Source organism: Cariama cristata, unplaced genomic scaffold (genome assembly GCF_000690535.1).
Source record: "Cariama cristata isolate BGI_N322 unplaced genomic scaffold, ASM69053v1 scaffold100, whole genome shotgun sequence".
Taxonomy (NCBI): Eukaryota; Metazoa; Chordata; class Aves; order Cariamiformes; family Cariamidae; genus Cariama; species Cariama cristata.
Window position 1 is genome coordinate 9,682 of NW_009592734.1, and position 27,961 is coordinate 37,642.

Genomic DNA, 27,961 nt, shown 5'->3' on the forward strand with positions numbered 1-27,961 from the left:
TACAGCAAAAGCCACCTCACTCCAGGAACAGGTTGTTCAGGAGCATGGAGATGGCCTCTCCTGTCCATGCCATGTTTTTACCAACCAGAAATAGTCCCACGAAAATAGTTCTTGTGGTTTCATTTGACCACTTTCTATAAAATAACCTCTTCTCCCTTATGTCAGTTCACCAGTGCAAAACAAACACAGCATCTAAGGGAACAGTTAAATGAGGTTTCAAGGCAGATTTCGATTTGCAGGAAAGGGAAAACTACAGGGCAAAAGAAACCTTGGCCACTTTCCACAAAGTGTTTCCCAAACACAAGCTGAGGTTGCGTATTGAAGGATTTTAGCCCACAGCATCTGCACGTCTGTGCTTTCCGATCATAGCTAGTCTTAAGAGAAAACCCAGCAAGAAACCCTCATCTGATAAATAACCGTTCTTCCCTTTCTAAAGGCAGCCAGCACAGCAGCGACATGATTGCTTCTTCATCCAACAGTGTTTGGTCTAAAAAGTGCGGCAAGGAGGAGGCTCCCTTCGGGTCTTCGGGCTCAGGAGCTCTGAGTCGCGTGGCAGTTCTCTCTTTGGTGGAGTCTCATCCTCTGTATGTGTTCGTAGCATGACTGGACAAGGAACAGAGCAACCCATCAAGGAGAAGTTTTGGAACTTTGAGCCAAAATCTGGTCTCTTGCACACAAAGTGAAGCTATACTGCTCCCAAAGGCAGGATTAAATCTGCACATTATAAATAGAACAGCAAGCATATTCACTAAACTAGAAGGAAAATAACCTCCTGTGCTGGGCATATAAAGAGTCATCTAAAATTAAATGAGCATGTAGCAGTATAGAGATCAGTATCTCTGCTGCTCAAGAAAGGCTAGTGCAACTCCCGACTGTCACTGCTGAAAACATTTCCTTACCTCCAGGGCAGTTAACAGAAAGTCATAGAGTCCTCCTTGGTTGGTGGGGTCCATCAAGTCTCTGATCAGATGGATTTCAGCTCCCAGGTGCTGTATTCTAGGGGGAAGGGAAAAAAAAAAAAAAAGTCACAACTAGAACAAATCTGTGGGCACTGGTGTTTGCGGGCATCTGTTTGAAATCAGATTATGGAGAGAAGGAGGCACAGATCTGGAAGTCCATTGCTGATTCCTTGTGCGTCACCTTGATCTTCTGGGGCTGAGTCCTTGAGGTATCTGCCATGACTGGATCTCGGCAAAAATGCTCAGTCATAAGAAAAATTCAACTCCGTTTTTCACAGTCTTTCTTATTCTCCTCCTTGCTCATCTACAGTCAAGAAAGCTGCCTAGCAAACAAACCTGTATTGTCCAACGTGACTGCAGAGGAGGGGAAAAAGAAGAAAAGCTTCTGGATTTCATGGCCCCAAGGACTTCGACTCAAATTTGCTAGGAAAAAATACAGTTTCATTCTAGTGAATGCAAGCAGGTTCCTGCAGTTACAGTGAAAGCAGCACAGAGGGGAAAAAAAGAAAAGCTTCTGGATTTTATGGCCCCAAGTTTAAACATTTCACCTTTCTTTGGAGACCAAGCATATCCAGGAGGTCAGTCAAGGACTTTGACTCAAATTTGCTAGGAAAAAATACAGTTTCATTCTAGTGAATGCAAGCAGGTTCCTGCAGTTACAGTGAAAGCAGCACAGACAGAGCCTCTTTGGCAGAAACGTGTTGCATTTACAGACATTCCTACACAGGAAAAGTCTAATTACTAGATGGTCAGTGTTCAGACCTTCCTAGTCTCCAAACTGAATCACAGTACCCCACTGAGAATGGACAATAAAAGATGTGCAATGTATAGATGATGCCTTCACATCCGATCTTCAGATCAGGTGATGCCTGATGGCATCAACAATTGGTCTTCAAAGGCTTCATGTTCCTATTTTCTACGGCAATCTGAGATGCAGGTAAGACCACATTTCCCATGACAACCCTGAATTATCCTCTTGGATAAGAGATGGACACTCAGGAAGTCCCTAGCCACTTGATATCATGGCCAACACCATCGCACCACAGCTGGCAGATAGTAGCCCACAGAAACCCCAATACAACTCAGGAAAAAGCACATTAAAACACCAACCCTAATTTTTCATTTAAACTATTTGGCCTGGAAACAGGGCTGTCCTTTCTCTGACTGAGGTATCACACAACAACGGGACAGGGAAATTAAAAGCTTCCACTTACTTTGCTCGGGATACAACATACATCAGTAGGGGCAACAGGTCATCCATGGGGAGCTTGTAGTCCTTCTCCACCACCCGGGACACTGTGCTCTCTATCTCCTCATATGTCTTCTGGAGGATCACCAGCTTTTCCCGAGGATCCACCGTGGTGCTGTCAGTATGAAAACAGCCATGTGAAAGATGCTTCTACTGCACAGCTAAAGAGATAAAGCAGCAGAACTAAATAAAAAAAAAAAAAATCAGAGCAGACTATCATGCTACAAAAAAAGTCCATCAATCATCTCAGATGGCTGCACCAAAAAGGACGCAACAAGGTTGTGCCAGGAGGCATCACCAGGGAGTAACGTCATCCAGATGGACCTTGAGTCTTCCCAAGTCCTGAGTATGATCTGGTCACCCTAGTGTCAGTCTTTCATTTTAGACAGGACTAACCTGAGTTACAGTCCCTCAAATAAAAGCTAAAGAGCACGGGACAAATCACTTTGGGCAGCTCTATCAGGGGACTAATACGGTTGTCAAATCTATAAGGTTGTTTTTTCTGCCCGTAACGTCCTTCAAAGGCACATGTAGCCTGTGCTGCCTTCCCCAGAAGAGAAGTCACCTTGGCTTTCATAGGGAAGCTCTCACCAGGACTAATGTATTCCTGTCTGATGGATCCCACAACACTTCCCTCCTCCCCTTTAAATTCCTTCCCACACCATCCCCTAGGCTGGACTTCAAGCCAATAAATCAAGCTGAGCTTCTTAAATTGAGCTCTGCTTTGCTACATTAACATCTTGGGATGCCAGTGGATGGATAACCCTCATGTAGCTCCAAGTGTCCAGAGCAATGGGCTCTATCTCATGACCAGGCAGTCACAACCAGGCAGTCACAACCAGGCCCAATTTGCTATGCACACTGAGTGAACTCCATCTCATCAAAGTCAGATTTTGCGTAGGAATATCTCTGCAAAATTAAGGGGAGATATTAGCCAGGGGAGGGTTGCACTTAAACACGATCGATATTGTCTCAATATTTTTTTGGGGGGGAACTTTTCCTTTTAAACAGAAATAGTATCACCAACAACTTTTCTTTAAATAATCTTGCAGGCTGACCCAGAAATGCTTTTGTAAACAGGTGTACATTTATGGATTTTCCCAGAAAACAGAAAATCCCTGGTTGTCAGTCAGACGTTATGAACAGTGACTTACATCAGCTTCTGCAAACACTCTGTGGCAGACAGGAAACACTTGTCTTTGATAAGGGACCGCCTCTGAAAGGGAGACAAAGAGTTGTGCCTCTGTAAGAGCATCTCTCCGAGAGCCACCACATGGATCCTCAGCGCTGGACCCAAAATAAGAACGTTTGCTGCCCATAAAGGGCGGCAAAATAAAGCTGTTGTAGACAGTGCCAGTCTGAACACACTTCGACGTCTGCAGTACCACTCTGAACACAGATGTCTTTGAAACGCCACCCAGCAGGGAATTACAAAGCAATCCTATGCAGAGCTCATATTCCCACCCCTGGAAATTCATATGCAGTAACTCAGAACTCATCAACACATGTCATGTAGCTCTGATTTCCGAGTACAGTCTGCCTTGTGGTTACTTAGGTGAAGCTCAATCATTAGCCATCACCAACACGTAGCCCCAGTGCCATCTCACTAACACACCAAGCTCTTAGCGTTATTTCTTACCTGGTTGGTTGTCAGAGTGAGATCTTTCAGAGGCCAGAGGTGTCTGAAAAAAAGATTACAGAGAGAAGATTTAGAAGGCAGGTGTCCATGTCTCAACTCCACCCTAAGTCAGTTTTGACTGTTTTTATCTCCTTGTTCAAGGTGATGCTAAAGTCTTGTAGGTGCATGAGGCTGAGTTTGCTCCTCTCGTTACACTACTACGGGAAGAATTAATAGCTTGAACTCACTAACCTGAGTGTAGCATTCATTTTACTCACAGATGCTCCTGTAATAATCAATGGAGAGTTCTAGCATTTTCAGATTCAATTTCTCCCACTGAGTCTAGGCTGAATCAAATTGCCAAATTGAGACTCTGGGTCTCCTGCTACTCTGCTTAAGTCCTTGAGCTGCAGATGACGCTGTGTTAGAAAAGGTCATATGCCTCTTGAGTCTGAGTCATTGGTCCTCACATATCACTTCCAAAGAGGGATCTAGCTGCAGGAAAGGATGAAGGAAACATCTGACTCTACAGCCTCGACCCTGTGTGCCTTCATTGTTACAGCAGATAGCATTGGATGGACTACAGCCCTTTCTAAGACACATTTATAAACTCTGTCTGATTGGTCCTGAGTTGGAGCAAACCATTTGTTTGGTGAGCCAGAAAAGAAGATTTTTGCTACACAAAAAAGAGAATTAGTATAGATAATAGCAGCTTTACACTAGTCGATGTTGTCCTTCCAGACATTGCGGGCACGCCACGACAGGACTTCTTCTGCCAGACTGGGAAAACAGTGCTACAGCCAATGATGGACCTAGGAAGAGGTTATATGTCCTTTCCTCCTGTGCTGTCAGAGCTTTCCCTGGCTGCTACCTTCCCAACTGGTATCATGGGGTTGCATCCTGGGATAAAAAAAATGTCACTTACTTCTGCACATCCAGAAACTCTAGCAGCTTGATGTCAGGAAATAGACTTAGGTCCACGATCCCTTGGCAGTAGAGGTCATCTTCTCTTTCATGATAGAGCATGTAGAGCATGAAAAGCTCAGGGTAGAAGCAGGGCAAGATGAGTGGCAGGACCACACTGCATGCCTTCTGGTCACTATGGCAGAGAAAAGCAAAGCAGAGTCCTACAGTGAGCCCTATAACCTTGCTATTACCAAGAGCCACACGATGGAAGAGACAGCTTCTGAGACTGCAAGGTGTTCTCCTTGTTCTCCCCTCCTTCCTCCACTTTTGAGTTCAATATCACAGTTGGGCAGTAGCGACCTGTGTAACACTCTCATGCCTGTGCCCACAAGCTGAAGATGCAAATACATTTTATGCTGCAGGACAGGTACTGTTTCTCTACAAGATCTCCTCAGTCACTGGGAGAAACCTGGAGCATCAGAGACCTATCTCCAGCTCTTCTTTCTGAGCTGTTTCAGTAGAGCACTTGTTATTTAATCAGGGACAAAGACCAAATAAATTCAGATAAAGCCCTTTTCCAGCTGCTTACCGTTGCACCAGCCTCTTGGCTTCCTTCAGCCCACATGGCGATGGCTGCAGATTAACAGCAAAGAGAAATCCAGACCAAATGGGGACAGCTGAACAAAGATGCCTCTTCCTACCCCCAAAACCCCTAAACCTGGATCTCCCACAATTATTCCTACCTTCTTATTCTAGGAACATCATATCTTCTACCTCCTCTGCCACATTTCCCACACTGTACTCCCTATTTTCAGGCCTGCCTTTCTCTCAGTGCTGGTATGGAAGTCGTCATCCCCGCAATGAACAAGTGACTAATGCAAAGCACGCGGTAGTGCTGGGACTGCTGTCTCGCACACAGCCGTGCTACTGCTCAGTAGCTGGTGTGGGTCATCTTGCAAGGCTGTGTACCACACACACAGCTCGCTCACCACTCTATCCTGCTACAGAACACGGTTAGAAGAAGTTGCTCTCATGCTTGAAGCAGAACTACTGAAAGTTTTGCACTCAGAGAGAAATGTGGGCAATAAACCCGACTCAAATGGACAAACACAATCAGTTCAGCACTTAATGTGTTTTAGAAGATGCCCCATACGTCCAAGCAGCTTAAAATTAAACGACCAGTGGTGACACATACCTTGTATCCCCATCCACACACTTTGTGGGCAGTTGGCCTTTCTGTTTCAGTGCCAGATGGAGCAAACCCCTAGAAGAGCAGCAGAACCAAGGTTTAGTTCCCTCCCTCCTTTTTTTAAGGTTGATTTGTTATTCACAAGTGAGGAGCTCAGCTGTCCCAGCATCAAGTGGGGTATTAGTAAAGCTCTAATTCTTGCAGTGTTGTTTCAGTATTCAAATTTTACTATTTGAGGGCTTTCTTCATTACCAGTAGAAGCTGCCAGGAATGAATAAGTGTTTCAAGAATCTCCATAGTTTCTAAAGAGTAGGGTGGTCACTCTGGAAATCCTAACTGTGGTCTGCATTGAGCACCATCTCCTTGTATTCCCACTCAAGGGACTTGAGGTTTCAGGACCTGTCATTCCAACCAATTCTCTAATCCATCTACAAACATTAGATGATGTTCATACTCTGAAAAAGTAGCTTGGGTTTGTCTTGAATTTTCCAAGCCAAAACTTCATAATTTTAAAAATGAGGATTAGGGAGAGGTTGCCTTTTTTTATTGTAGAAGTATCAGCCTAGGAAACTTAGCCAGGGGCACAGGAGAGCAAGGTGGGTCTCCCTCCCCACACTGCACCTGAAAGGTCTTCAGACATGAAGCAAGCTATCCAAGGTATGCACTGAGCTCAGAAGCACCTTCACATGAACCAACACTCCGGTTGTCAGCTCTGTTGTACTGTTCATGAACACAGCTCAGATGAACCGAATCAACTTGTTCCCGTCAGGGGTGCTGCTGTTCTCAGACTGCTCCAGGACAGACAACCCTCATCATAGACCTGGCAGCTTTCCTCAAGCACACAAGGCTACACTGATAACAACAGAGCTTTTGTCCAACCTCTTCTTTTTGAAGCAATACCACCCTAAGTGTAGCTAGAGGCAGAGTTCCTCACCTCTGCCTACTGGGGCATTTCTTGTATCTTTTCCTAAAAACTATTAAAACAGCAACAGGACCCAAACATGCCTTTGATCCAGTCCTTAATTACCTATGGGCACAACCACACAACTGAACAACCTCATTTTAGAGTCACTGCCCACATCAGCCGAGCCTCAGCATGCTTACGCTGCATGTTCTTAACTCCTGTTGAGTTGAAGCACGTTAAGCTTAAGCTATTTTTCATTCAAACATAGATATCGAACACCACTGTTGTGTGCTTTGATATACTTTGCTGTCCTCGTTACTTAATGAGGTTTCTTGCTCATGTTTGTGCTTGTCTAAATGAAGGCTTATTATGGGCAGCAGCTTACTGAGCTGCCATAACTCAGTGAGATTTAGTCACATTAAAGCCTCTGGGTTATATATTGAGCCATGGGCACACTAAAGGTTTTCTAGGTCCATGTGACCTCAGTTATTGCAAATAACTTTATCTAGCACCATTCTGAAGCAACCCTCCCAAGAAATATGCTGTGAAATAAAGCAGCCCTGTCACCTGAAAAAATTATCCCAATGATCTACTCCACAAGCCCTCTATGCTCATAACTGTTGGAAAGAACCAGCGTGTTTGACTTACTGGTAAAACTCCCATATTTTCTTTGCATAGTACTTGACTTCCTCTTGTGCCATAGTCAGCAAGTGTCTGTTGGCCCCAATCCCACAATACGTTGCCTGAAAAGCTATCGCCAAGGCCTTCAGTAGCTTTCCCAGTGGGTGCAGGGAAGACTTCAATGCCTGCATGATAGAGGAAAATTAAATTTTACAAGTCAGCCCTTGCCATTAGTAGAGGATAACGCTGAAAGGCCACCCAACCTTCTCTTGTCAGCAAAGGAGAAAAAGCCTAGAGGTAATCAACTATAATTTCAGTCTATTTTTGCTGCCACAAGCCCGTTCTCCTCCCATTATCAGGCAGAGATGTGCTTAGTAGAAATGCTGTTCTGGTGAGGTTTGCTGTGACGTCCAAGGGAGAGAGCAAAGGGTGCTTCAGGGAAAGGCTGGTTGAGTGAAAAACAACCACTGAGAGTCCATGGAAGTTTATTAATAGTTTCCAGCAGCTGGCTATTCCCTGACACAGGTTGAGAACCAAGAGCGAAGCTTTATCATTGCTTCCTGGCCTCTATAGCTGTACACAAAATAAGTGTCCAAAAAGCATGAAGGATAACCCTCTTCTTCACAAGCACAGGTATTCACATATCATTTAGAGACTTTTGAAGTCACTGGCAATGTTATATGTGCTAACAGAAAGTTGCTATGATGTGTGTCTGTGTCTGGTGGACAGACGTGGATCATGGTTTTAAATTTTACCTTCTCTAAATAACTCTGTAGTGACTCCAGCCCCTGGTGCCGGACAAGCTCTTCAAGAATATCTTCTATCTTCCAGGATACATCCTCAGTCCCCCTGCAAAGATGAGAGGTGAGGGAGGAAAACCACACACTGAAGCTCTGGGATAAATCCCAATTGGTATTGCAGGTAGATTCCAAGAGGGCAATAAGAATATTAGAACAAATGAATTTTTCTCTACCCTTTTCAGTGGAATCGCTCCACTGGCTTGCAACACCTGCAATTATCTAAATTCATTGCCTTCGGCTCCCCCTACAATCAGCCTGGGTTGCATCCTGCACATGCTTGCCTGATCTGTTTTAGGTACTTTCTTAAGGGGAGATGAGTTTGCTCTGCATCAGCTGATGATGTCAGCTAGGGTTCCCTCAAATACAAGAGAAGCCAGCGATGACTGGGTCATATGCAGATGCTTACATTTAATTAACTGAATCCCATCCAAATTTTCACTTATAAGAATCAGTCTCAACAGCACAACCTTAATTTCAGGCTTAAAATTCATCCTCCTGTCTCATGAGCAGGAAGAACCGGATAATGTTTGGGATCATAACTCTAACACATGGCAGACCCTGATGTAAACCACTATCCTCTCTACACAAATGGGCTCCTCTGTTGCAATGAGGGCATGCGACTCATACCTTTGGCAGAAGAGGTACTCCTGAGATTTCCGCAGCTCCTTGCTCGTTTGTATGTGGAACCCCGTGAAAGACTCCTCTGTTTCTTCTTTGCAGCCAGAATGGATGAACTCCAGGAACTGGTCATAGATTCCCTTCCATCTCTTCTCCACTGGGAACTCGAGGCCCAGCTGACTGCAAAACATAACACGGCATTAGGCTTTTCTGCATCCCTCCTCAATCATTCCAGATTTCACCTTCAAATATGGAAGGTTCTCCAGAATCAGATATTAACACAAGAACTATGGGAGCAGAGAAAGATGGCAGTGCCTCACTGGTAATTCAACGAAAAGCAACTCAACTCTATTGTCCTGACAACGAGGTATTTTGGGTGAAGAAAATTTCCTAGTGCGTGGAACATCAATAATCTGAATCTTTGCTGGTTAATTGATCGCAGGCTTTCTGTTCCACTTACAGATATTTCTAAATATAGACTGTTTATTTCAACTGAAAGCCTGCAGAAAAGACTGACAGCAAGAAGTACAGTTGAGCAACCACCACCAGTAGCTGTTGCTGCCTGAAAAGCACAGGAAACAGGAGCCGTTTCTGCAACATAGATACTCTGGTGGACTGGAAATGTATTGAAGAGGAAAGACGAGGAAATTGAACTGGGTTTTGGGAGAGGAATTCCCTTTAGAGGACAGGCAGCTGTCTTTCCCACTGGGACTCCCTCGTTTGGGTTAAACTGGCTGAACCCAGGCCCTCCAGCCTAGCAACCAGAGCATCCCTTTACAGCGTTCAGCCCTGAAGATGAGTCTATACCAAAGGATGTGGCCTGATAGCTTCAGCTCAGTTCCTCAACCCTGCGTCCACACCGTTACCTGCCAAATCAGCATCAGTGCCCTGTGAAGCTCTGATCCTGGCTCCATAGCCTTCCTCCACATAAAGCACTACCCAATTCCAGCTCTTCAGAGCTTCACGTGCTGTGCATCACTTCTTGATTTTTGGTAGATTTCCTACCTCTACAATATCAGCTGGTAATGTTCATGTAGTAGGCACAGAAGGACAGGAAAGGAGCAAGTGAAGCATTTTAGCAGCCCAGCTTCCCTGTATATCTTGTGTGTATACACAGAAATGCGTGTGTGCGCACACACATGTGCACAAGTCACTGAAAATGTTAAGCCTCCAAAACTTTCTTCAGTCGGAAGACAAGAGTATCTCTGGGTGGACGGTGGCAGGATGGGAGTAGAACAAATGCTTTCTACTTCCTATGTGACATTAACATTAAATGACAAATTGTGCTCTCCTTTCCTCCTTCTCTCCTTGCATATAAAACAGGTTTTAGATAAACTCTTTCAGCAAGGACTGCCTTGATCCTTGTAGGGATTGATCCAATACTCCACGAAATACAAGCCATGACCCGAGAAGTCAGCTCTTGTTGCTCACGCTTTGGTTATCCTGTCATCCAGTTGCTCATTCGACGTGTTCAGGATGCCGTGCGTCTGAAGGCCTTGGCCAGATTTGTTAGTAAAGGTTCCCTCCAAAATGAAGCCATTGGCAAATGACAGCTTTCCCTGCAATGGAGAAATAAAGGGTTATTCTGCCAAGATCTCATTAGACAGAGGAAACAAGCTGGACCAAGATCTGAAATTCTCTTTTCAACAGAGCCAGCTCCTGAAGTGGTGACTAAGAACAACTTCTAGCAGAGAGGTGCCCATTTTCAGCATCCAAGGCAATAGTGTCATTAAGGTAGCAGTCACTGGAGACAACACATCCTTGCTATTGAATAACACACGTTGGATTCTGGAGGGGAAAGACTGTCACAATCGCAGAGTAAAACATTCGCATTTTATTTTACAAATACCCAGTATCTTCTTTGGGTTATAAAACTTTCTGGCTTAAATTTTACAATAGTTATTTCTAACCTAGAGTGAACACATGAAACTTCAATTTCTCCTCTGTTTTTCCTCTGCTTGCTGAAACCACAAGCAAGTTTGGCCTCACAGGTAGGGGCAATCATATGATATTCACCATAAACATTTCGAAATGTTTGCTGCTAACAAGACAAACCTTAAATTCTCTGAGGCAAATACTGAAGACATGCAGTAGCTTGACTCAAACTTAGAGGTTTTAATTGAATCAAATCCAAAGCCAAACAATATTGTTAATTAGTCTGGCTTTGAATACGAGCCTGAAATCCTCATTGCTAATAGCAGGAGGCACTCCATCTTTAGATAAAGAACAGATTTTTCTAGACTAACAATCAAAACTAATCATCAATTTTGGAAGAAACAGTGTCTAAATACTATAATCAGCCTCTGCAAAACCCACCCTGAGTCTTCTATGAAGAAGATGATGACAAACTCTTCCTCCCATGACCATTCAGTAAATGACAGGGCTCATTTGCAATCATTACCAAGTATCTATTTTGACATCCACTCAGTCTGATATAACCACACTCTTCCTGTCAGACTCATCATAGATTTCTGTAAAAAGCCAGAGGACTAGTTTTCCTTGCAACAGGGCACTTTATGAACACTTTAACCAGATACTTCTGTTAAAGATCAACCACAAAATGTTGAACGTGTCCGTGCAGCATCCAGATTGCAAAATTAAGCTTCTAAGATCCCTCAGCTATGTTAACATCTCGGTTACGTTAGCATAGTGCAGTACTGCAATTCTGTTTGGTTTATACATCATTTCCTGTGTTCTCAACCACTACAAAGGCTAAAACATTTGCTCTAAGAATACAAAAGCATCCCAACTGCAGCTGCAAAGCACAGCCAAAAATGTCCCACAAAAAGAAAAAAACCCCAAACCCTCAGTGTAAGCAAAACAGTAAAAACCAAAACAATGCACAAAACCCGCAGCTACTTGAAGTCTCTCAGCTGCAGCCTTTCTCCTGTGAATGAGACTGATATTACAAAAAAAAAACAAAACCAAACAACAAAAAAAAAACAACCAAACAAAGAAACAAGAAAAAACACTGGAAAATATTCTTTTCTGGGGGAAGTGGAGCAGGAGGGTATGAACTTTGAAGATTAATCCATGGGCCTTTCTGGAAAGCAAGCAACTGCATAGAAAACCTGAGATGAAGGACGTGCTCACCTTTCCAACAAATGTTAGATCTTCCGTGAAGTTCCCTTCGTAGACAGAGTCATCTTCCAAGAGCAGAATCCCAGAACCCTTTATTTGAAAGCAGAAGTAGTGAATTCATTACATTAACTTCCTATCTGCTCAAATTCCTCTAGAAACAGCCACTGGCTTGGACTATTTACGGGCTGCAGATTCTGAGAACCTTTTTGAAAGCCCAACATATCATTGCAACGCTGAAGAGAAAAGCAAGGAGATGCTCTAGAGATAAACCATTAGGTGTCACTGCACAGAGACGTCCTGGTAGTCAGGAGGTTTTAAACAACCGTACTATTGCATTCATTTCCATAGAAGAAGGAACAAAAGGCAGGCTTCTGTCCTAAGAACGGTCACCAAAAATTGTCATATGGGTCAAACTCATGGTCCTCCCAATCCTGTGACCTATAGGTGATTGTAGCCAAGTGCGTCATTCTTTGCAAGATGATTAAGAGGAAAGAGGAAGGCAGATGCTACGTAGAATTAGCTTTGTCCCTTGCTGTGCAGTCAACAACGCTTTAATGAGCTGCTCTTAAGCATTCATTAAATGACTCGTTCCATTACTTCCCAACTCCCATGGCTGCTGACAGCAGCACACATCTCAGGGAAGGAGCACCAAGATGCAGAACAGACACAGGATAATTCACACTAATGGGGAAAGATTCTTCTTGTTGGGGCTTAGCCCATGGTTTGAGCCCGAAGGTTTATATGTATCCATACCAGCCAGAAAATGTGGTCACTTTCAGAGCTGTAACACATTTTCCACTGGAATGCTTTTCTTGACGGAAAGCGCCCTTTCTGGCAAAAATAAAAGGTTTCCAAGGGAAGCTTCTTGGTCATACCAATTTTCCACTAGAAAAACTGAAGTGACTGCTCCCCACCCGGAAGCCTTGTGAAGTTAAAGGAACTTTTGGCAGCTGGCAAACCAAAAGACAGCTTTATTTTGGTTCCCCGCGGATGGAGGTTTTATGGAGAGCCCTTCTGACAAAGTTTCCATGCTACACATTTGGCCTAATTTGGTGAGTGGGGAAGGGATTTGGTTTTTTAAGCATGTATTTTTCATGAGAAGAAATGCTTTTGTTTCCAGGCCAGTTCTAGTGATGCCAATCCCTTTTGCTTTCCCCACCAGCATTTAAATTTTCAATGAACTGGACAGCCAACTTGTCATAGGTAAGCTCACATTGGAAAGGTAAAGACTTAATGATCTCTAAGATAAATGTAGTATCACATATAACTGTGCAGCACTTCAATATGAGTTCTGGTCTATAATTGCGACCTGATGGTCAGGTGAACAGCCAGACCTATAAGGTATCTTAGCATGAGCCAGGAGAAGTGATACTCTCACATCTAGTTCCTACCTGCACCTCAGGAAGGCGATAAGAAACAAGATTTAATCTAGGCCTTATTCTTCAAAAACATTATTATGGTAAAATATCAGTGCTTAAGTTTTCTTGCTTTCTATTTTCCCCCAAAGATTAATTATGAAGTGAAATCTTGATCTTGCCCTTGATGGGGAATTCCACATCTCACTGATCTAGAGAGTTCACTGAAAATGCATACTCACCACCATTTTATCAGCATGAAATGTCCTTTGATAGCAGACACCCGACTGGGTTACTACAATGCCTTGTCCATGTTTGTGATCATCAAGCCATGTCCCTATGTATCTCTCCCCTCTGGAATGCAATAGAAAACAAACGATGTTTTTTCCCTGTTTTCTTAGATCTTAGTCAATTTGATGTATCACTCACTGAGGCTAGTTTTACCTAATATAATGCTCCATGCAGCACAAGTGCCAGATATACTGCACAAACTCAATTCATATAATGCGTCCCCAGGAGTTCAAGCCTTATAGCAGAGGTTGAACACATCCCTCATTCATCCTCAAGTCTCCCATTCAAAACATGAGGCTTTACCACTGCCAACAGAGGGACAAAACCGTCAGGCACCTAAAGCCAGCTCTGATTCATACCACCTTTACCTATCTTTGTCTTCCCAGACTCCATATCCATTCTTCTTGTCATTTTCCCATTGTCCTGTGTATTTAAATGGATGCTCGGCTGAGAAGTTCTCCAGTATCCCAAACCCTTGACGCACGTTGTCTTTGAAGTAACCTTTGTAGACAATATCATTCCCATACCTGCAGGGAGATAAACAGAATTTAAGACTGTGATTATTTGATATTATTTGAAACGCTCTCAAGTTGCACCAGGGGAGGTTCAGGTTGGATATTAGGAAGAACTTCTTCACTGTAAGAGTCATTAAGCATTGGAACAGGCTCCCCAGGGAGGTGGTGAACTCACCATCCCTGGAGATGTTCAGAAAACATTTAGATGTGGTGCTTCGAGACATGGTTTAGTGGGCATGGTGGCATTGGGTAGAAGATTGCACTTGATGATCTTTGAAGTCTCTTCCAACCATAATGATTCTATGATTCTATGATAGCTACTCTTGGAGTAGGAAGCCAGGAAAGGGAGTAGATTAGGCTCAACTGCTTGATAAATATTTCAAATATTTGCCTGATAGCTCCGGAGCCAGTAGCTGTTCACTATTAGGAATGTGCATCACCCAAACCCAAGCTAGTCACTCCACAGTTAGCTTTCAACATTATCCAAGGACAAAACACTTCGGCTTCCAATTGTCCTGGGCGAGGCCACTCAGTCCTTGACCTCTCACCAGCTGGCTTGCAGTGACTACTGGCTAATCCAGACTAGGAGCAGATGAGATCAAGCAACAAGCCAGATTTGCCTTCACCTTTCTATGCTCACCAACCACCCCTTCTCCTGGGCTCATCCCCCTGAGAAGAGCTCCCCGTAGCTCTGTCCATGCTGGCCAGCAGATCTTCACTGCTACAACAGAGAAAGCACTTATGCTAAGCAGAGTTGTCATCCATAATTACCAACGTGCTCTCACATTGGACAACAAAGACATTAGCACAATGCTACTCAGTTGGTGCCAAGTTCCCTAGAGATTTCTGCACGTCCTGTACTCTGAGTTTGATTCGTAAGTAAGGAGCAGAAGATGCAGGTTGTAGGAAGGAAGATGGCCTATCCCATAATAAGCAGCTGGAAAGCTGGGCTATGTGCTTTCCTGTGTCACGCTTGGTGCAGTGAAAGCATCTGGGTAAGGGGTAAGTGTGGGTCAGTCTGTGCAGTAGCGACGGGCAGTCCAGTCTTCAATTGGCCAGCTCGTTTGGCTACAAGCCACGTGTGACCTAAGCGAAGACGAGGATGCTGTTGCGCTCACTGCTGCATAAACAAAACAAGCTGGTCCTGTCCATTTAACCCTGTAGACTGCAAATGAAACTGGTTTATACCTATGACCTTCTGAGCAGGCCTCTGCTTCCATTTCTGGCTCTCTCAATGGAAGGCAGATGGCAGGTAAGGCTGGGACACCACCATGTGTCCACAATACAGTGCTTTACAAACCAGGCTCCATCCAAATTCCCAGCAACGCTTTGAGACAAAGGTGTGCAAATGACTGTTGCCAGAAACATTTTGGTGAGTAAATAAGAAAACCGCAGACTCCATGTCTTAAGTTAACCTCTGGGTTTAAGCTCAGAATTTGAGTGAGCAAAAAAAAAAGCCAGCTGGGGGAACCAGCCCTTTTCAGTAGTTCAGGATAACAGTTATGACTCCCAGACCAACAATCCCATCCATCGTTAAGGAACCTATTCTACACAAGATTTAGTTCAGACAGCGTGGCCAGGGGAGACAGAGTGAGCTGTGTGCTCCACCAAGTCTATCCAGGGCTGGTGGCACACCGTGCATTCTCTGCTCTGCAACCGCAAACATGAAGGCAAACTTATATCCTCACCTATAGGGCACAGAGGATGCTATGTCAGGTGGTTCCAGTGGTCATAGCTTGCAGAGAAGATCTGACTAGTCTAATTCTCAGGAGACTCAGGGCTTGCGAAGAAGCCATACTGTCCATCTCCAAAGCAGAAGCTTCTGGCACCTGAATTACCCTGGGTTTTACACTGTGACTGAGCCTTCCACAGTCCGGAGGGAACATTTCACCCTTTAAAGAGGTGGAGTCCCCTTTTTCCCCAGAGTCCATCTTTGGGTTTTACTTACTCACAGATTCCATAGCCTCTCATCTTGCCCTCGTACCAGTGGCACTTATAGCAGTCATACCGGTCTTCAGATCGGCGTGGGACAAGGCATATTCCAAACCTGCGAGGTGCATATGGCAGAAGTCAGCATGGCAAAAGGTGACTCAGTTGTACTGGATGAAGTTTAAAAACTGAGAACCTTCCAGACTCCCAAATGATTTACATGGTTGGGGTCAGCCCTACCTCTGACACTATTTCCAGGTGTCAATGGATTTGGTCAAAGGAAGAGCTCATCTCCTTGTGAGCTGCAGTCAGAGTTTCTCATTGCTCCTTCTACAGAGTTACTTTCAGTGGTGGTGCTTTTTTTTTCCCCTCTCTACTTCTTCCCCAGTTTAGAGGCTGAGTTAGGCTACCAAAGCAACTGCTTTGGTCCAAATAAAATGTTTTCTTAATCCTGACACAAAGTATTTGAGATATTTTTTCCATTTAAAAACCTAACCTATTCTGGAACTCATGTACAAATGAGAAATATAAAAGTCTTCCTTTCAAAAAATTTTACAAAAATAATATTTGAATTTCATAGTATGGTTTCTTTCCCCTGAAAACTCCTCATTTAAAAGAGGTTTTTAAAAATATCTAAAATTAACTTTTCAAGGCATTTCACATGAATAAATTCACCTAGATTTAGAGATCAGAGGTCAGATTCATCCAGCTGAATGGACATGTCTGCATCTGAACTAGTCATCTGCCCACACTTCTTTTATTGTAGTCACTGTCAATCCATTTGCTGTAGGTTACAATGTACTCAAGCTTAAGCCAGGTCTAAAATAGATTAGATGAATTGGGCTGTAACAGTAAATAGAGACCCCCTACGAGACACCAGTGTCCCTATACCTCTGGGAGGAACCATTTCTTAGCTTATTTTGAAAGCAAGAGACGCCCTGTTTTTCAAGGCTTACCCATGCTCCAAGCCTTCTTTGAAATCTCCAACATGGTTGCGTCCATCACGCCACTTCAGTGTCCCCCTGCAATTCAAAGCAAGCATTACACAAGGGAGATCACCAGCAACATTCACTGCTGCAACAGAAGATATCAAGGCACAACCTAGAAATGGTTGACATCAAAACATTTCCTCAGGGGACAGAGACACAGAAGTTCTCCAGGCACCTCTGGGACTTTGGTTTGCACCGTAAGGATTTAATACCGTAATGTTTTCATGCCCTGGGATGAGTGGGAAAAATCCTCTTGCAAGTTCCCTCATCTCAGAAGCATTTTGTAGAGTTGCTGGGTCATCCGTTTCAGACCTTGCACATGATCCTTTTGTAATTGCAAAGCAGCACGTGATTAAGCCAGCTGAAGTTCCAGCATGGCACATCCTCATAGACAACATAATGACACCACGGTTCAAAACTTCATTATGCCAGGCACTATGAGAACAAAAGAGACAAGCACTGGCCTAAAGGGATCATACCTTTCCATCTGTTTTGTGCAGGCGTTGTAGAAATGATTACACGAGGTAACAATGCAAAATGAGACTGGAACAGTCAATGCAATGGTCGAATTACTGCATGGCCATGCCCAGTTGCAAATGCATTTCCCTCCCTCCCCACCTCCCACTCCACCCACACCCACTCACTGTTTTAATTCTTGCATCATCGCAGACACAATCAGCTCCCTACACACTCCCCAACCAGAGACAATGGAAGACGGTGCACTACCAAAACCATGACGCATTTGTTTGACTTTCACTGGGGCTGTTGCTTTAAACACCTACATAAGACAGGTTCTTTTTCTGGTATTTACAGGAAAGTGCTCAGATTAATTTAAAGTGGATTTAAAATACATCTTCTTTTTCTTTGCTAGTATGAAAACAAAGAACTTCTTCACTGTTAGAGTTGTTAGGCATTGGAACAGGCTCCCCAGGGAGGTGGTGGAGTCATCATCCCTGGAGGTATTCAAAAAACGTTTAGATATGGTTCTTCAAGACATGGTTTAGTGGACATGGTGGCATCAGGTATACGGTTGGACTTGATGATTTTTGAGGTCTCTTCCAATCATAATGATTCTATGATTCTATGATTCTATGAATGCTAGCAAAGGAGAGCAAGCCAGAGAGAATGCCTGCTCCAGCCATGGGCATGGTTTAAGCTACTTCTCAGTGGGAGTATCTCCTTCCTCCACACCACGTCATCAGGAGTACTGGGACAGACAGTGAGGCACAGACGTTTTTGCTGAAAAGCCCTGATTCACACTGCTGCAGCTTGGTGCTCATATGCTTTGCCATGCCAGCCTCTCCCTCAGAGGTGGACAAGCCATCAAGGCCAGCTTTGCTGCTCTGTAACCTTGTCTTAGTAGCAAGTCACATAGAAGAGCAATTCAGGAGTGGGAAGGAAAGCCGAGTAATTAAGCAGCTAAAAGCTCAGGTATTAAAAGCAGGTGAAGTCACTTAGTTCTGCCACAAATTTCCTGGGATGCCTCAGTCAAGACTCTTAATCTGAAGCGGCGGAGGGATTTGTTAATCTCATTTCTCCAACCCTAAAACAGGAGGAAACAAAGAGCAAGGAGAGGTCCTTGCCCCTCTGTGTCTGCACATGATGGTTTTCAGATCTCTGTTAGAAATGCAGGTGCTGGGGAAGGTGGGGATGATGTAAAGGACTGCCTCAGGCACAGCTCTACTCTAAACACTTATTTAGTGCTAGTCTGGGGCAAGGCACTTTCTCTTCCACAGGATTAAGCTTTTGATTTTGGATATTCTCCTTATTTTAAGGCTCTTTCAAACCAAGTTTCTACATCCTTTCTGCTTCAATAGCAACTGTAAATAAAACTGTGTGCAACTCAGGAAATACAAAACTTCAAAACCAGCCTGTTTTGGTGTCTAAGGAAGTTGGTCATATTTCATGTTTCTTCACAAAACCAGAGACTGTACTCTATACTATGTTAAAGAGGTTTTGGTTGGCACCATTTAACCTCTGATTTACAGACCATTCCCTTTTGGCAGAGCTCACTCTTAAACTTCAGTTGGATTTAGCGAACAGTTCTCATGTTCCCAAGACATGCATTCGAGCCTCTTCTGGTTTTGATTTTTTTTTTTAATTTTAATTCCTTTGATAATAATTTGGCTGTTAAAATAGATGTTGATAGCACAGGATAAAACTTTCCTCTCATTCACAAGCAAAGGCTTTTTATTGGGTTTTTTTTTGTCATCATGATGGCATGATTTTATGCCTCAGGCTGAGATCTTGAAACAAACATTAGCTCAAGTCTAAGTCTTAATTACAGGCATAAGCCAATGCAGCACCTTCAATGTGATCATTACCACGTTATTGGGGCAGCCTCTACAATTCACTGCATAAACCAGTATCGCTAACAAGACATCTGCAATAAAATAGATCATGTGTCAGGACTCTTGCTTTGACTAAGCCCTGAAATCAAGCAAATGTGTCCTAACTGCCCCCTGATTCTGTCCTCAATACCAGATTTCCCTCTGGAAACAAAAGAGGCAGGAACCAGAGAGGCTGGAACACCCTGGGAGATACCGGCCCGGAGTCTGTGGTCCAGGCCCTCAGCACGGGATGGATCACCCCATGTCCACAGCCACTCTGTGGCATCTATACCTCCACTTGTGCATCTACTGGATCCAGGCAGTGCTACACAAAGACATGCTCGCACGTTCTTGCTTAGGAAAGGGGCAAAAAAGGCTCCTTACTTGCCATGTGGCTTTCCCCAGTGCCACTCGCCCTCGTAGGTTGCGCTCTTGAACTTGCCCTCCATCCTGAAGACATAGGTGAAGAAGCGGCAGGACGGGGGCTCGTTGCCTTCGCCAGTCTTGCCCCACAATGGGAAATCTCGCTTCCCGTTCAGTGCCTGGCGGACAGCCTGGTTCAGCTTCCACTGCCAAACAGCCTGGATGTAGAGGAAAAGGAATGCTGGACTAACAAGGGAAGAATGCATAATAGCTCCGAACAAGAGATACTTTAGGAGAAGCAGCAAGAAGCTGTTGGGTTCACATCAATTCTGCGCCATTCAGCTGGCTGGGCTGGTGAATTATGGCCCATCTACAGCATCAACAGGAGGTGTTATCTTAGGTCCTGTAAGCTGGAATCTGCACCAATGCACACTTCCATGTCGTTTAAGACTGACTCTCACCACCACTAATTGGCCTTGGCACAGGACCATGATGATGGGACTGTACCATCCCAAGCTCTACAGCACATACTACTGCCCAGGGCTGACCACTTCCAGCACTTGGACATTTTTCATCCACCATCAACTGTCTAAGCCACCTCTGGCCATCTAATACAATATTTGCTCCACAGAGGGGAAAGAAAAAAAAATATCACCAAACCCCACACTGCTTATTATTCTGATTTAATTAATAGAAAAAGGCAAAAATCACAAAGGAAAGCGCTCAGCTGCATTTAAGCAGGTCAAAGCCCACTAATCTGTCTTCTGATCAAGAAGCTAAAATCCTGACACTTAATGGGGTTTCATCTTCCACTCAGTAGTCAATGTTTTGCCTCCACTACAGAGCTGCCACCCCCTCTATGCCATTACCCTGTTTCAAAACTTGGTGCCCAGTATTTCAGATGGATCAGAAACACCCTGCCCACTGCTAACCTTCATCTGCGGGTCTTTGGCAGAGAGAAAGAACGTTTCTTCTGGGGTTATAATGCGGAGTCCATACCTGTGGAGCAAAAGACGTTACAGAGACTATGAAAAACACATTTCTCGGTCAAACAGCAGCTCCTGTTCTTCCCATTCCTCTTCAGAAGTTAACGGCGATTTGCAGTCAGTTTTTCCTTCTCAAGACGTACTCAACTACTCAATTCATCTTTGTGCTCTAGATCTGGACCCCAAACCATTTTATTATTGATTGATTTCTATATGTGAGCAAAGGCAAGCAATGCAAGTCCAAGCTGCCGAAATCCCATCTGAGAAGTGCTGCAATTACCCTTAGCCCAGAACCCATCCTACTGAGTGGAAATAAAATGGGACAAAGTTTCGCAATCAAGTTGAACACTTTTTTTTTTTTTTTTTTTTTTTACACCCTCAAGTAGTAATTTTTCACTTACAGTCCTGGAACTGATTTCTCCCTGCAGTTTTCATCTACCCACACAAGCTTCAGATCAAAACTCTGAAAGCTGTTTCCCTGGAACGAAAGGGAGAAGATGTTCCAGTTATTGATGCAAACATCACACTTTTCCCCCACTCTGTCAATCCTTTGAACAGCAGAGCAAGACTGGCAGCACTATAAATTCCCTCTTTTGTGGTCCACGCATCTATCCCACACTATGATGACAGACCTTGGAGACTGAAGAAACGTGGGAGAAGGAAGTTCTTAAACACTTACAAGTGGTGTTCCATAATGCCATGGCTACAACTAACAGGAACAGACCTTCTTAGATGGCACTTATCTCTACAAGAGTTTCTTCCCTATCACATGACAATGTTCCCAAATCATCTCTGGCACCCAGTATGCCCTAGTTTCGCTTATGATCTATCTAGGATTTGGACTCCAGATGACACAGCCAGTAGTGGTCCACAAGTACAACATTTAAGGAGTCAGTATTTTGATCAATAGCAGACCAAACAGAAGGAACTAAAATGGCTGAAATACTAGGTAAAGGCTGCATTTAGTATTACATCTCCCTTCCCTGTCTAAAGTCCAGATGCCCACACTATGAGCTGCTGTCTGTAAGGATGTAGTTGGCCAAGGTTAGGTACTGGCACTATGGAGTTCACCACAAGTTAACCACTGATGCATTGAACAGATTTGGGGGAAACAGGGAAGGGAGGGAGGTTCAGATTCTCAACACCAGAACCATCAACTGTAGACCCCCTGCTAGACGGCCAAGCTAACCAGTTCAATCCCAGTCCAGTTATATCTCCCCAAGCCTCAATAACAGTCATAGCAGCAAATGAGACATAGTGGGTGGGAACCGTTGACTGAACAGAGATGTCTACAATGTAGGTATCTCTGTGTGAGCTAGCTACCCTCTGCTCTCATCCCAGCCAATGGAATCGAGGACATGATTCAACTCATCCTAACTTTGGCATCTAAAATAGGTCAGATAAACCACACCCAGACAGCACATGTTTCTCTCCCCTGACTATAAAGGGAGCCTGGGGGCACTTGCTCACAGCGAGATCACTACAGTGCTAAGAAATCTGCAATGCAGAGTTGGATGAGATAATCACCACCCTATTTCCTCAGGCCTAGACCCTCCAAGCTGAGTAGGACTGCCCAGCACTATCACAAAGGCTCATGTTTGGAAGAGCCAGTAAGATGCTATCAGCTCACAAGGCAGTCATGGGTTCGGACACCTGAGGGGCTGGCACATGACTAAAGAGCAAGCAGAGAGAGAGATGCACATGAAAATAGTCCTGCTAGATTGCAGGTGCTGTCAGTCAGAGCAAGCCAAGCTGGACTTAATGCTGCAGAACAGCTTTCAACACATATTATTCGTTTAGCTAACCATGGCTGTAGACACTCCCTGTCTGCCCCACAGCCAGGCCCCAAATCCCTGAAATAGCCCCAAGAACACCTGCAACTTCTGCTCCCATGCCACTAGCAGAGTCAACCGTGAAAGATCATGTTTAGTCCTAGGCATGAGTGCTTACAGTATAATATCTTTAACCCATCAGGCCCCCTTTGAATAAGCAAGGACAGAAATCAACAGATACATATGCACGCACAGGCTTGGGTTACTAGAAAGATGCCTGCGGTGGCTGGATAGTACACATTTACTGGGGAAAAAGTTATGTGTATGTTCCTTCTTCATTAGGCTTTCTTTTATTCTCCAGTGCAAACCACAGGTGCATGGATCTGAGACAAGGTTTTGCCAACAGACAAGCTCTGCTGCATTTTCGACATCAAAGGAACTTTACTGTCATTTATCTCCGCTGCCCTTCCAATCCCTCTGAAAGACTGCAGTCTCACCTGAATTAACACAAGGACATCATCGAAGAGCAAGATCCGCTCTGATCGATTCGTGCTGGTAGAGATGGGAAGATTTTTGCTATCTTCCAGCAGCCTCCTTTCAGGTACACAGAGCATGTCCTGAAGAGGGAACCACAGAAGTCAAGATGGAGGATGAAAAATATCAGGAAACATCAGGATTTGGGAGAGGACACACAGCTTAAACCAACAGTTCCTGCAGAGGCCATCTGACTTGTGGCACAAGCTGACAGTGACAGCAGAAGTGGACACAGCACTCAACTTTTAAAGTGCCCAGTGACCATAAGGTTTCTCCAAGGTTTCCATACTGCCTTGCACTGTTGGTTTCAAGCCAAGCCTCCAATTCTTGACCTGTATTAAATTTCCTCTATGGGTAAGTAGAAGTGTAAGATCTCCAAAACAGCTCCCCATCAACCCACCTTCTACATCGATGACTCACCGTGAATTTGTAACCCAAGGATTTCCATAAGGACTTGGTAAAACAAGCTTCATCCAGGACTTGGCTGATGAAAGACTCCAGCTTCACATATTCATTGATGGCACTGGTAACCATGTCCTTTTCAGATCCCTGATAAAAGAAGGCAGGGCTTGAACAACACTTCAGGTATGGCTGTGCAGAACATCTGCTCTCTGGGCTACAGCTGCAGAAAAACCTCAGCAGCTCTGAATCCAAAGGGCTAATGAGAGTCAATCTTCCAACGCCCTTTGCAAGGAAAGCTTCCCAAATCTAGCATTATCTCTGCCACCAGCAGAAGCGTGCAATCTTAGGCCAGTTACTTGACCCTTTCCAAGTTCTCTGTGTGACGAGTAACTCATACTATGCTGGAGCGGCCACTGTTCATTGCTTTGAGACCTTCAGGTGGGCTGCAGCCCACTGGTGCTGGTTACTACCACCCCAGCTGTTCACTGGAATTCATTTTCCTTCCAGCCTACTTTGAATTCAGTGGCACCACCACAAAGCCCCACAAGCCCTGCATAAGGTGTTAGCATAAGCCAGTCAAGTAACATCACATAAAGCTTCCTACCTCTTTGAGAACCTCATTCAGCTTGGTAAGGAGCAGTATATATTGCTCGATATGATCTCGGATAGGTTTGTGAAGAACAGTGTATAAGGCCAGTGTCATGGAGGTCTCAGAGGTGAAGTCTGCGAGGAATTGTTTCAGCACTGTCTTATGGTGCTTCCAGGCTTCACTGCAAGATGGTGAATTAAGACAAAGGTTCAATAATTAGTTCTTCTGCAAATTGCCTCTCCTCTGCCTTCCAAGCTTTATATGCTACCTCACTCCCAGAGAAGGTGTAGAAAGACTTGAAAGAGCAGGAGATAACATAGTGCAAATACATTTGCACACCAAACACACAGAAATAAGGCAATGAGGCAAACAAGAGCTCCATCCATCCTGCCTCTGGCTCAGCCGTCCTTGCAAATAGGAACCATACCCACAGATATACAGAATAGAGCATGACTTTCATGACGGTTTGCACACCAAGAGGGTGACTCGGATAAAGCGGCTGTGACTCTGCTCATATCTGGTGCTCATGTTTTCATTTGCTGTTTCCATGAGACTCTGACAACATCTGGGACAAGCAGTGGAAATTTCCTACCAGATTCCCACATCATCCCTTCTCAGGTCCCACCCCTTACCTGAATCCCCAAATTTCGAATTTACAGGCTTCCTCTCCTACAAAAGTAGTTGTGCATGGCTAGAAAGAGATGGAGAGAGATCTGTAGAGGAAAGCTTCCAAGAGCTGCTGGTGTGGTCTCAGAAGACGGCAGGAGCAGCCAGTACGGCCAGTTCAGAGGAGAGGCAGCTGGGCTGTGAAACAGAGATCACTGCGAGGTGCAGTGCAGTGCTCAGCGCTGCTCACTCCGGTTTATTGTCATAACCCATGCAATATCATTGTGTTCCTGTCAGCCCCTTCAATAAGCATTTTTCAGCCCACTGACCTTTTGCTCTTTGTGGCATGTTCGAAGCCGTGGACTACAACGTAGTTTGCAAAAGTGACGAAATATCTGTTGGCAAGAAAAACAAAACACACACAAGCATGAGCTGAGATAGAGGTGCACGTTAGCTACGACGTTTAAGCGACAAAGGGAAGAAGCTAATTTGAAAATGTCATGTCAGGTCCACCTTTCCGAGGGAGGCAGGGAGAGATGTAGCTACTGTACTTCTCACCTTGGCTCGCTCCCCTTTTGTCGCTTTTGCCAGCTCCTTGTTTAACTGCCTTGTTGACTTTTGCACTGGTATCGTTACAGGAAGTTTAAATCATCCTGGCAATTAGCATAAGCAGAAGTCAACTCACGCAGCTGTCCTGGAAACCAAATCTACAAAGGCTGAACTTAAGATATCAGCTTCGGATGTATGAATTTCTGCTGGTTGAAGTAAAAGTATCAGGTGTGTATTACTGACGGTGAATTCAAGTCAAGGTGTCCCACCCTAATGTATCTCATCTCACACTAGAGGGAGATCAAGCCATATTTTGTCAGCAAATACCATGCTTTCTTCCAGTAGTGTATAGTGTCCAGACTAATTATCACTTATTAGATCTTTCAGGGACATGTATTTGCTGCTCCTTTTCAGGCCCCTGAACGGCGGCTTTGCTTCCTCCTGTATCACTCCAATAAGCATGAGATGTTGCAGTGAGGCAGCAGAGGTAGGTAGGAATCCACTCTTTTTTTTTTTCATAACGCCCAACAAAAACAGGTTTTAATTTCAAAACAAAGGGGAAATTAGATCTTCAGATAAACTCCTCCTTTGTGTCATCTGAAACCTCAGCACAAGCTTTTATCTTTTATATGCCTTCTTAAGGCAAACCAGTTTTAATTCACCGAATCAGTTCCCAAAAGAACAACACACACTGCTCCAAACCCCATCCACATAAACGCAAAGCTTGTAGTGCATCACTTTCTAAAATTATGCTGTCAAAGTTAAAACAAAACGAAAAGCAGTCCTTCCTTCCTCCTTCCTCCACATGCATAAAACCCACCAAAACCAAGACTAAATAAGCAGCAGTGTCCAGGAGCCAGCATGCCCATCTCCCGTTCCTGTGTGGGTGCCAAACTGCACAGATGGTACGAGCCCATCTGGCAAAGCCTTGGCCATTTTTATGGCCAGTGGATGAATGAAGGATTGAACAGTCTGATATTTATGTCATCTCAGACATCCATAAACTATTTTTCATGCTAGGACATCAACACACAGGTTACACATGCTACAGTGCTTTTGGTAAACATTTTATTTTGCATTGCAGATAGATGGGGAGCAGATGTAATTAATTATAGAAACAGCAATGGGGCAGTATGTTTTTCACGTCATGCTACATCCATCACTTGCTATCATATCGCTTGCGAAAAGCATAAAAATGTGGCACAACACACAATATAAACCGTGTCTAGTGACATCTTCTCTCCTCGTCCTTTAAACCTGCTTGTGCATCTGTTCCTGATGACAGCTCAAGCTTTGCTTTCATAAATTACCCAGGCACAAATTCTACCCCCTCTCCTCTTCCCATTTTAAGATGCATTAAAAAATTCTATACTTGCCAGAAAAATATTATGCCTCTTACAAGCATACCACAGCTACAGAAAAGGCTACTTGTTATGCTGTCTGCACAGACGCTATATTCCGTAGCACTTTTTGCGAGCACTGAAGGCAATCACTTCCCTGACCTAACAACTCAACACTAGTAGACAGCACTGAACAAATTAAATGTAGAAATTAATTGCACCAACTTACCAGTTAGTTGATAAATTTGGTCCTCTATGCTACTCCAAAATGCATCTGTACTTACTGGATATAGAGGCTTAGGAAGAGGTCTCCTTTCCAGACAGTGTAAATGTCCTGGATGCAGAATGACTCAGAGGTGCTGCATTTTTGTTTCAGTATCCGGTAATTTTCTTCTGTGAGGTTCCAGAGAGCTTGAAATCGATCATTCAGGAGCAGGAAGAGCTTGAAGTTCTCCTTTCCCTTCTGGTCACTAGGCTCTTTGAGGAAAAAAATGGGGGAAAAAGGCTATCAGAAAACCTTGACTCCAAGAAATCTTGTGGAAAACATTGCCTATATCTAATACTCAGCCTAATTTTTCACAGTGTAAAGCACATATTTTTTTATAGGAAAACAAAGCCAGGGAGGAAGGAGATGATGATTATTTAGGGTTGTCTCCCTGTGAGTAATTGCATGGGCTATCCATGCTAAGGCTTTCTCCTTCCCGTTCTTGCGGTCAGGGCAGCCTCTGAGGCTCAGCCCCAGCTCAGACACGAGCATCAGAGGAAAATTTTCTGCCGCTGCCCCAAAGGGCTCTTCCCAGTCTCTTTAGAGGCTAGACCAAAAAGGCAGTGACATGAGAGGGAACCACCCTATGGGCCTAATCCAGTCACACCACTTTTGGCCAGACAGGCTTGTGAATATTTATATGGATTTGTTATTTCAGTGGAGCTGCTCTGATTTACTGCCAGCTCAGAACCTGTACCCACAAGTTTTACCTTCAAAAGCGGGCATGACCATGGACCGAGAGCAGGGAGGCAGAACGGGCACGGTTTAGGGGTCACGTACGTGTGAGATACATTTTGGATTTCCATGCGCTATGCTGGAAACAAGGCTCGGAGCGGGTATACAGGCTGATACTGGTTAGAATCTGAATTAACCTCTAAAAACAACAGGAACCACAGTCCTAGGCTTGAATGAAAGGCCATAGGCATCCTTAAGAGCTCATTATCTTAAATGAAACATCTCTACATACCACTTACTCCAGCAAACCAGCCTCCAGCAAGTCCTCAGCCATGGAATTTCAATTATAAATCCCTTCACAGGTGTGCCAGTGACTCAAGGCTAGAACTACAGACAAAAAAGTAGTCTTATTTGACCTACCTGCCTGGAGCAGAGGCTTGAGGATGAAGGCATCTATCCGTGCCAGGCATGCTGAGAAGGTTTCCTCCACTTGGAGCAGAGATGTAGTTGCTTCAGCCGTGCACAT

General features: G+C 44.3%; 1 protein-coding gene across 1 annotated transcript; it reads right to left on the reverse strand.

The window, feature by feature from the left end:
* Nucleotides 1-297: 297 nt before the first annotated feature.
* ALS2CL (ALS2 C-terminal like) lies at nt 298-27,961 on the reverse strand. Its single transcript, XM_009701919.1, has 25 exons — nt 27,856-27,961; nt 26,780-26,972; nt 24,936-25,001; nt 24,016-24,181; nt 23,430-23,558; nt 22,973-23,092; nt 21,105-21,181; nt 20,650-20,716; nt 19,739-19,935; nt 16,992-17,057; nt 16,055-16,153; nt 13,960-14,118; nt 13,543-13,654; nt 11,958-12,035; nt 10,296-10,423; nt 8,874-9,044; nt 8,202-8,295; nt 7,474-7,631; nt 5,928-5,996; nt 4,752-4,925; nt 3,848-3,890; nt 3,363-3,424; nt 2,174-2,323; nt 900-996; nt 298-603 (listed from the first exon to the last, which is right to left on the reverse strand). Exons 1-25 carry the CDS (start codon nt 27,959-27,961, stop codon nt 532-534), a joined length of 2,853 nt encoding a protein of 950 aa, XP_009700221.1. The 3' UTR covers nt 298-531.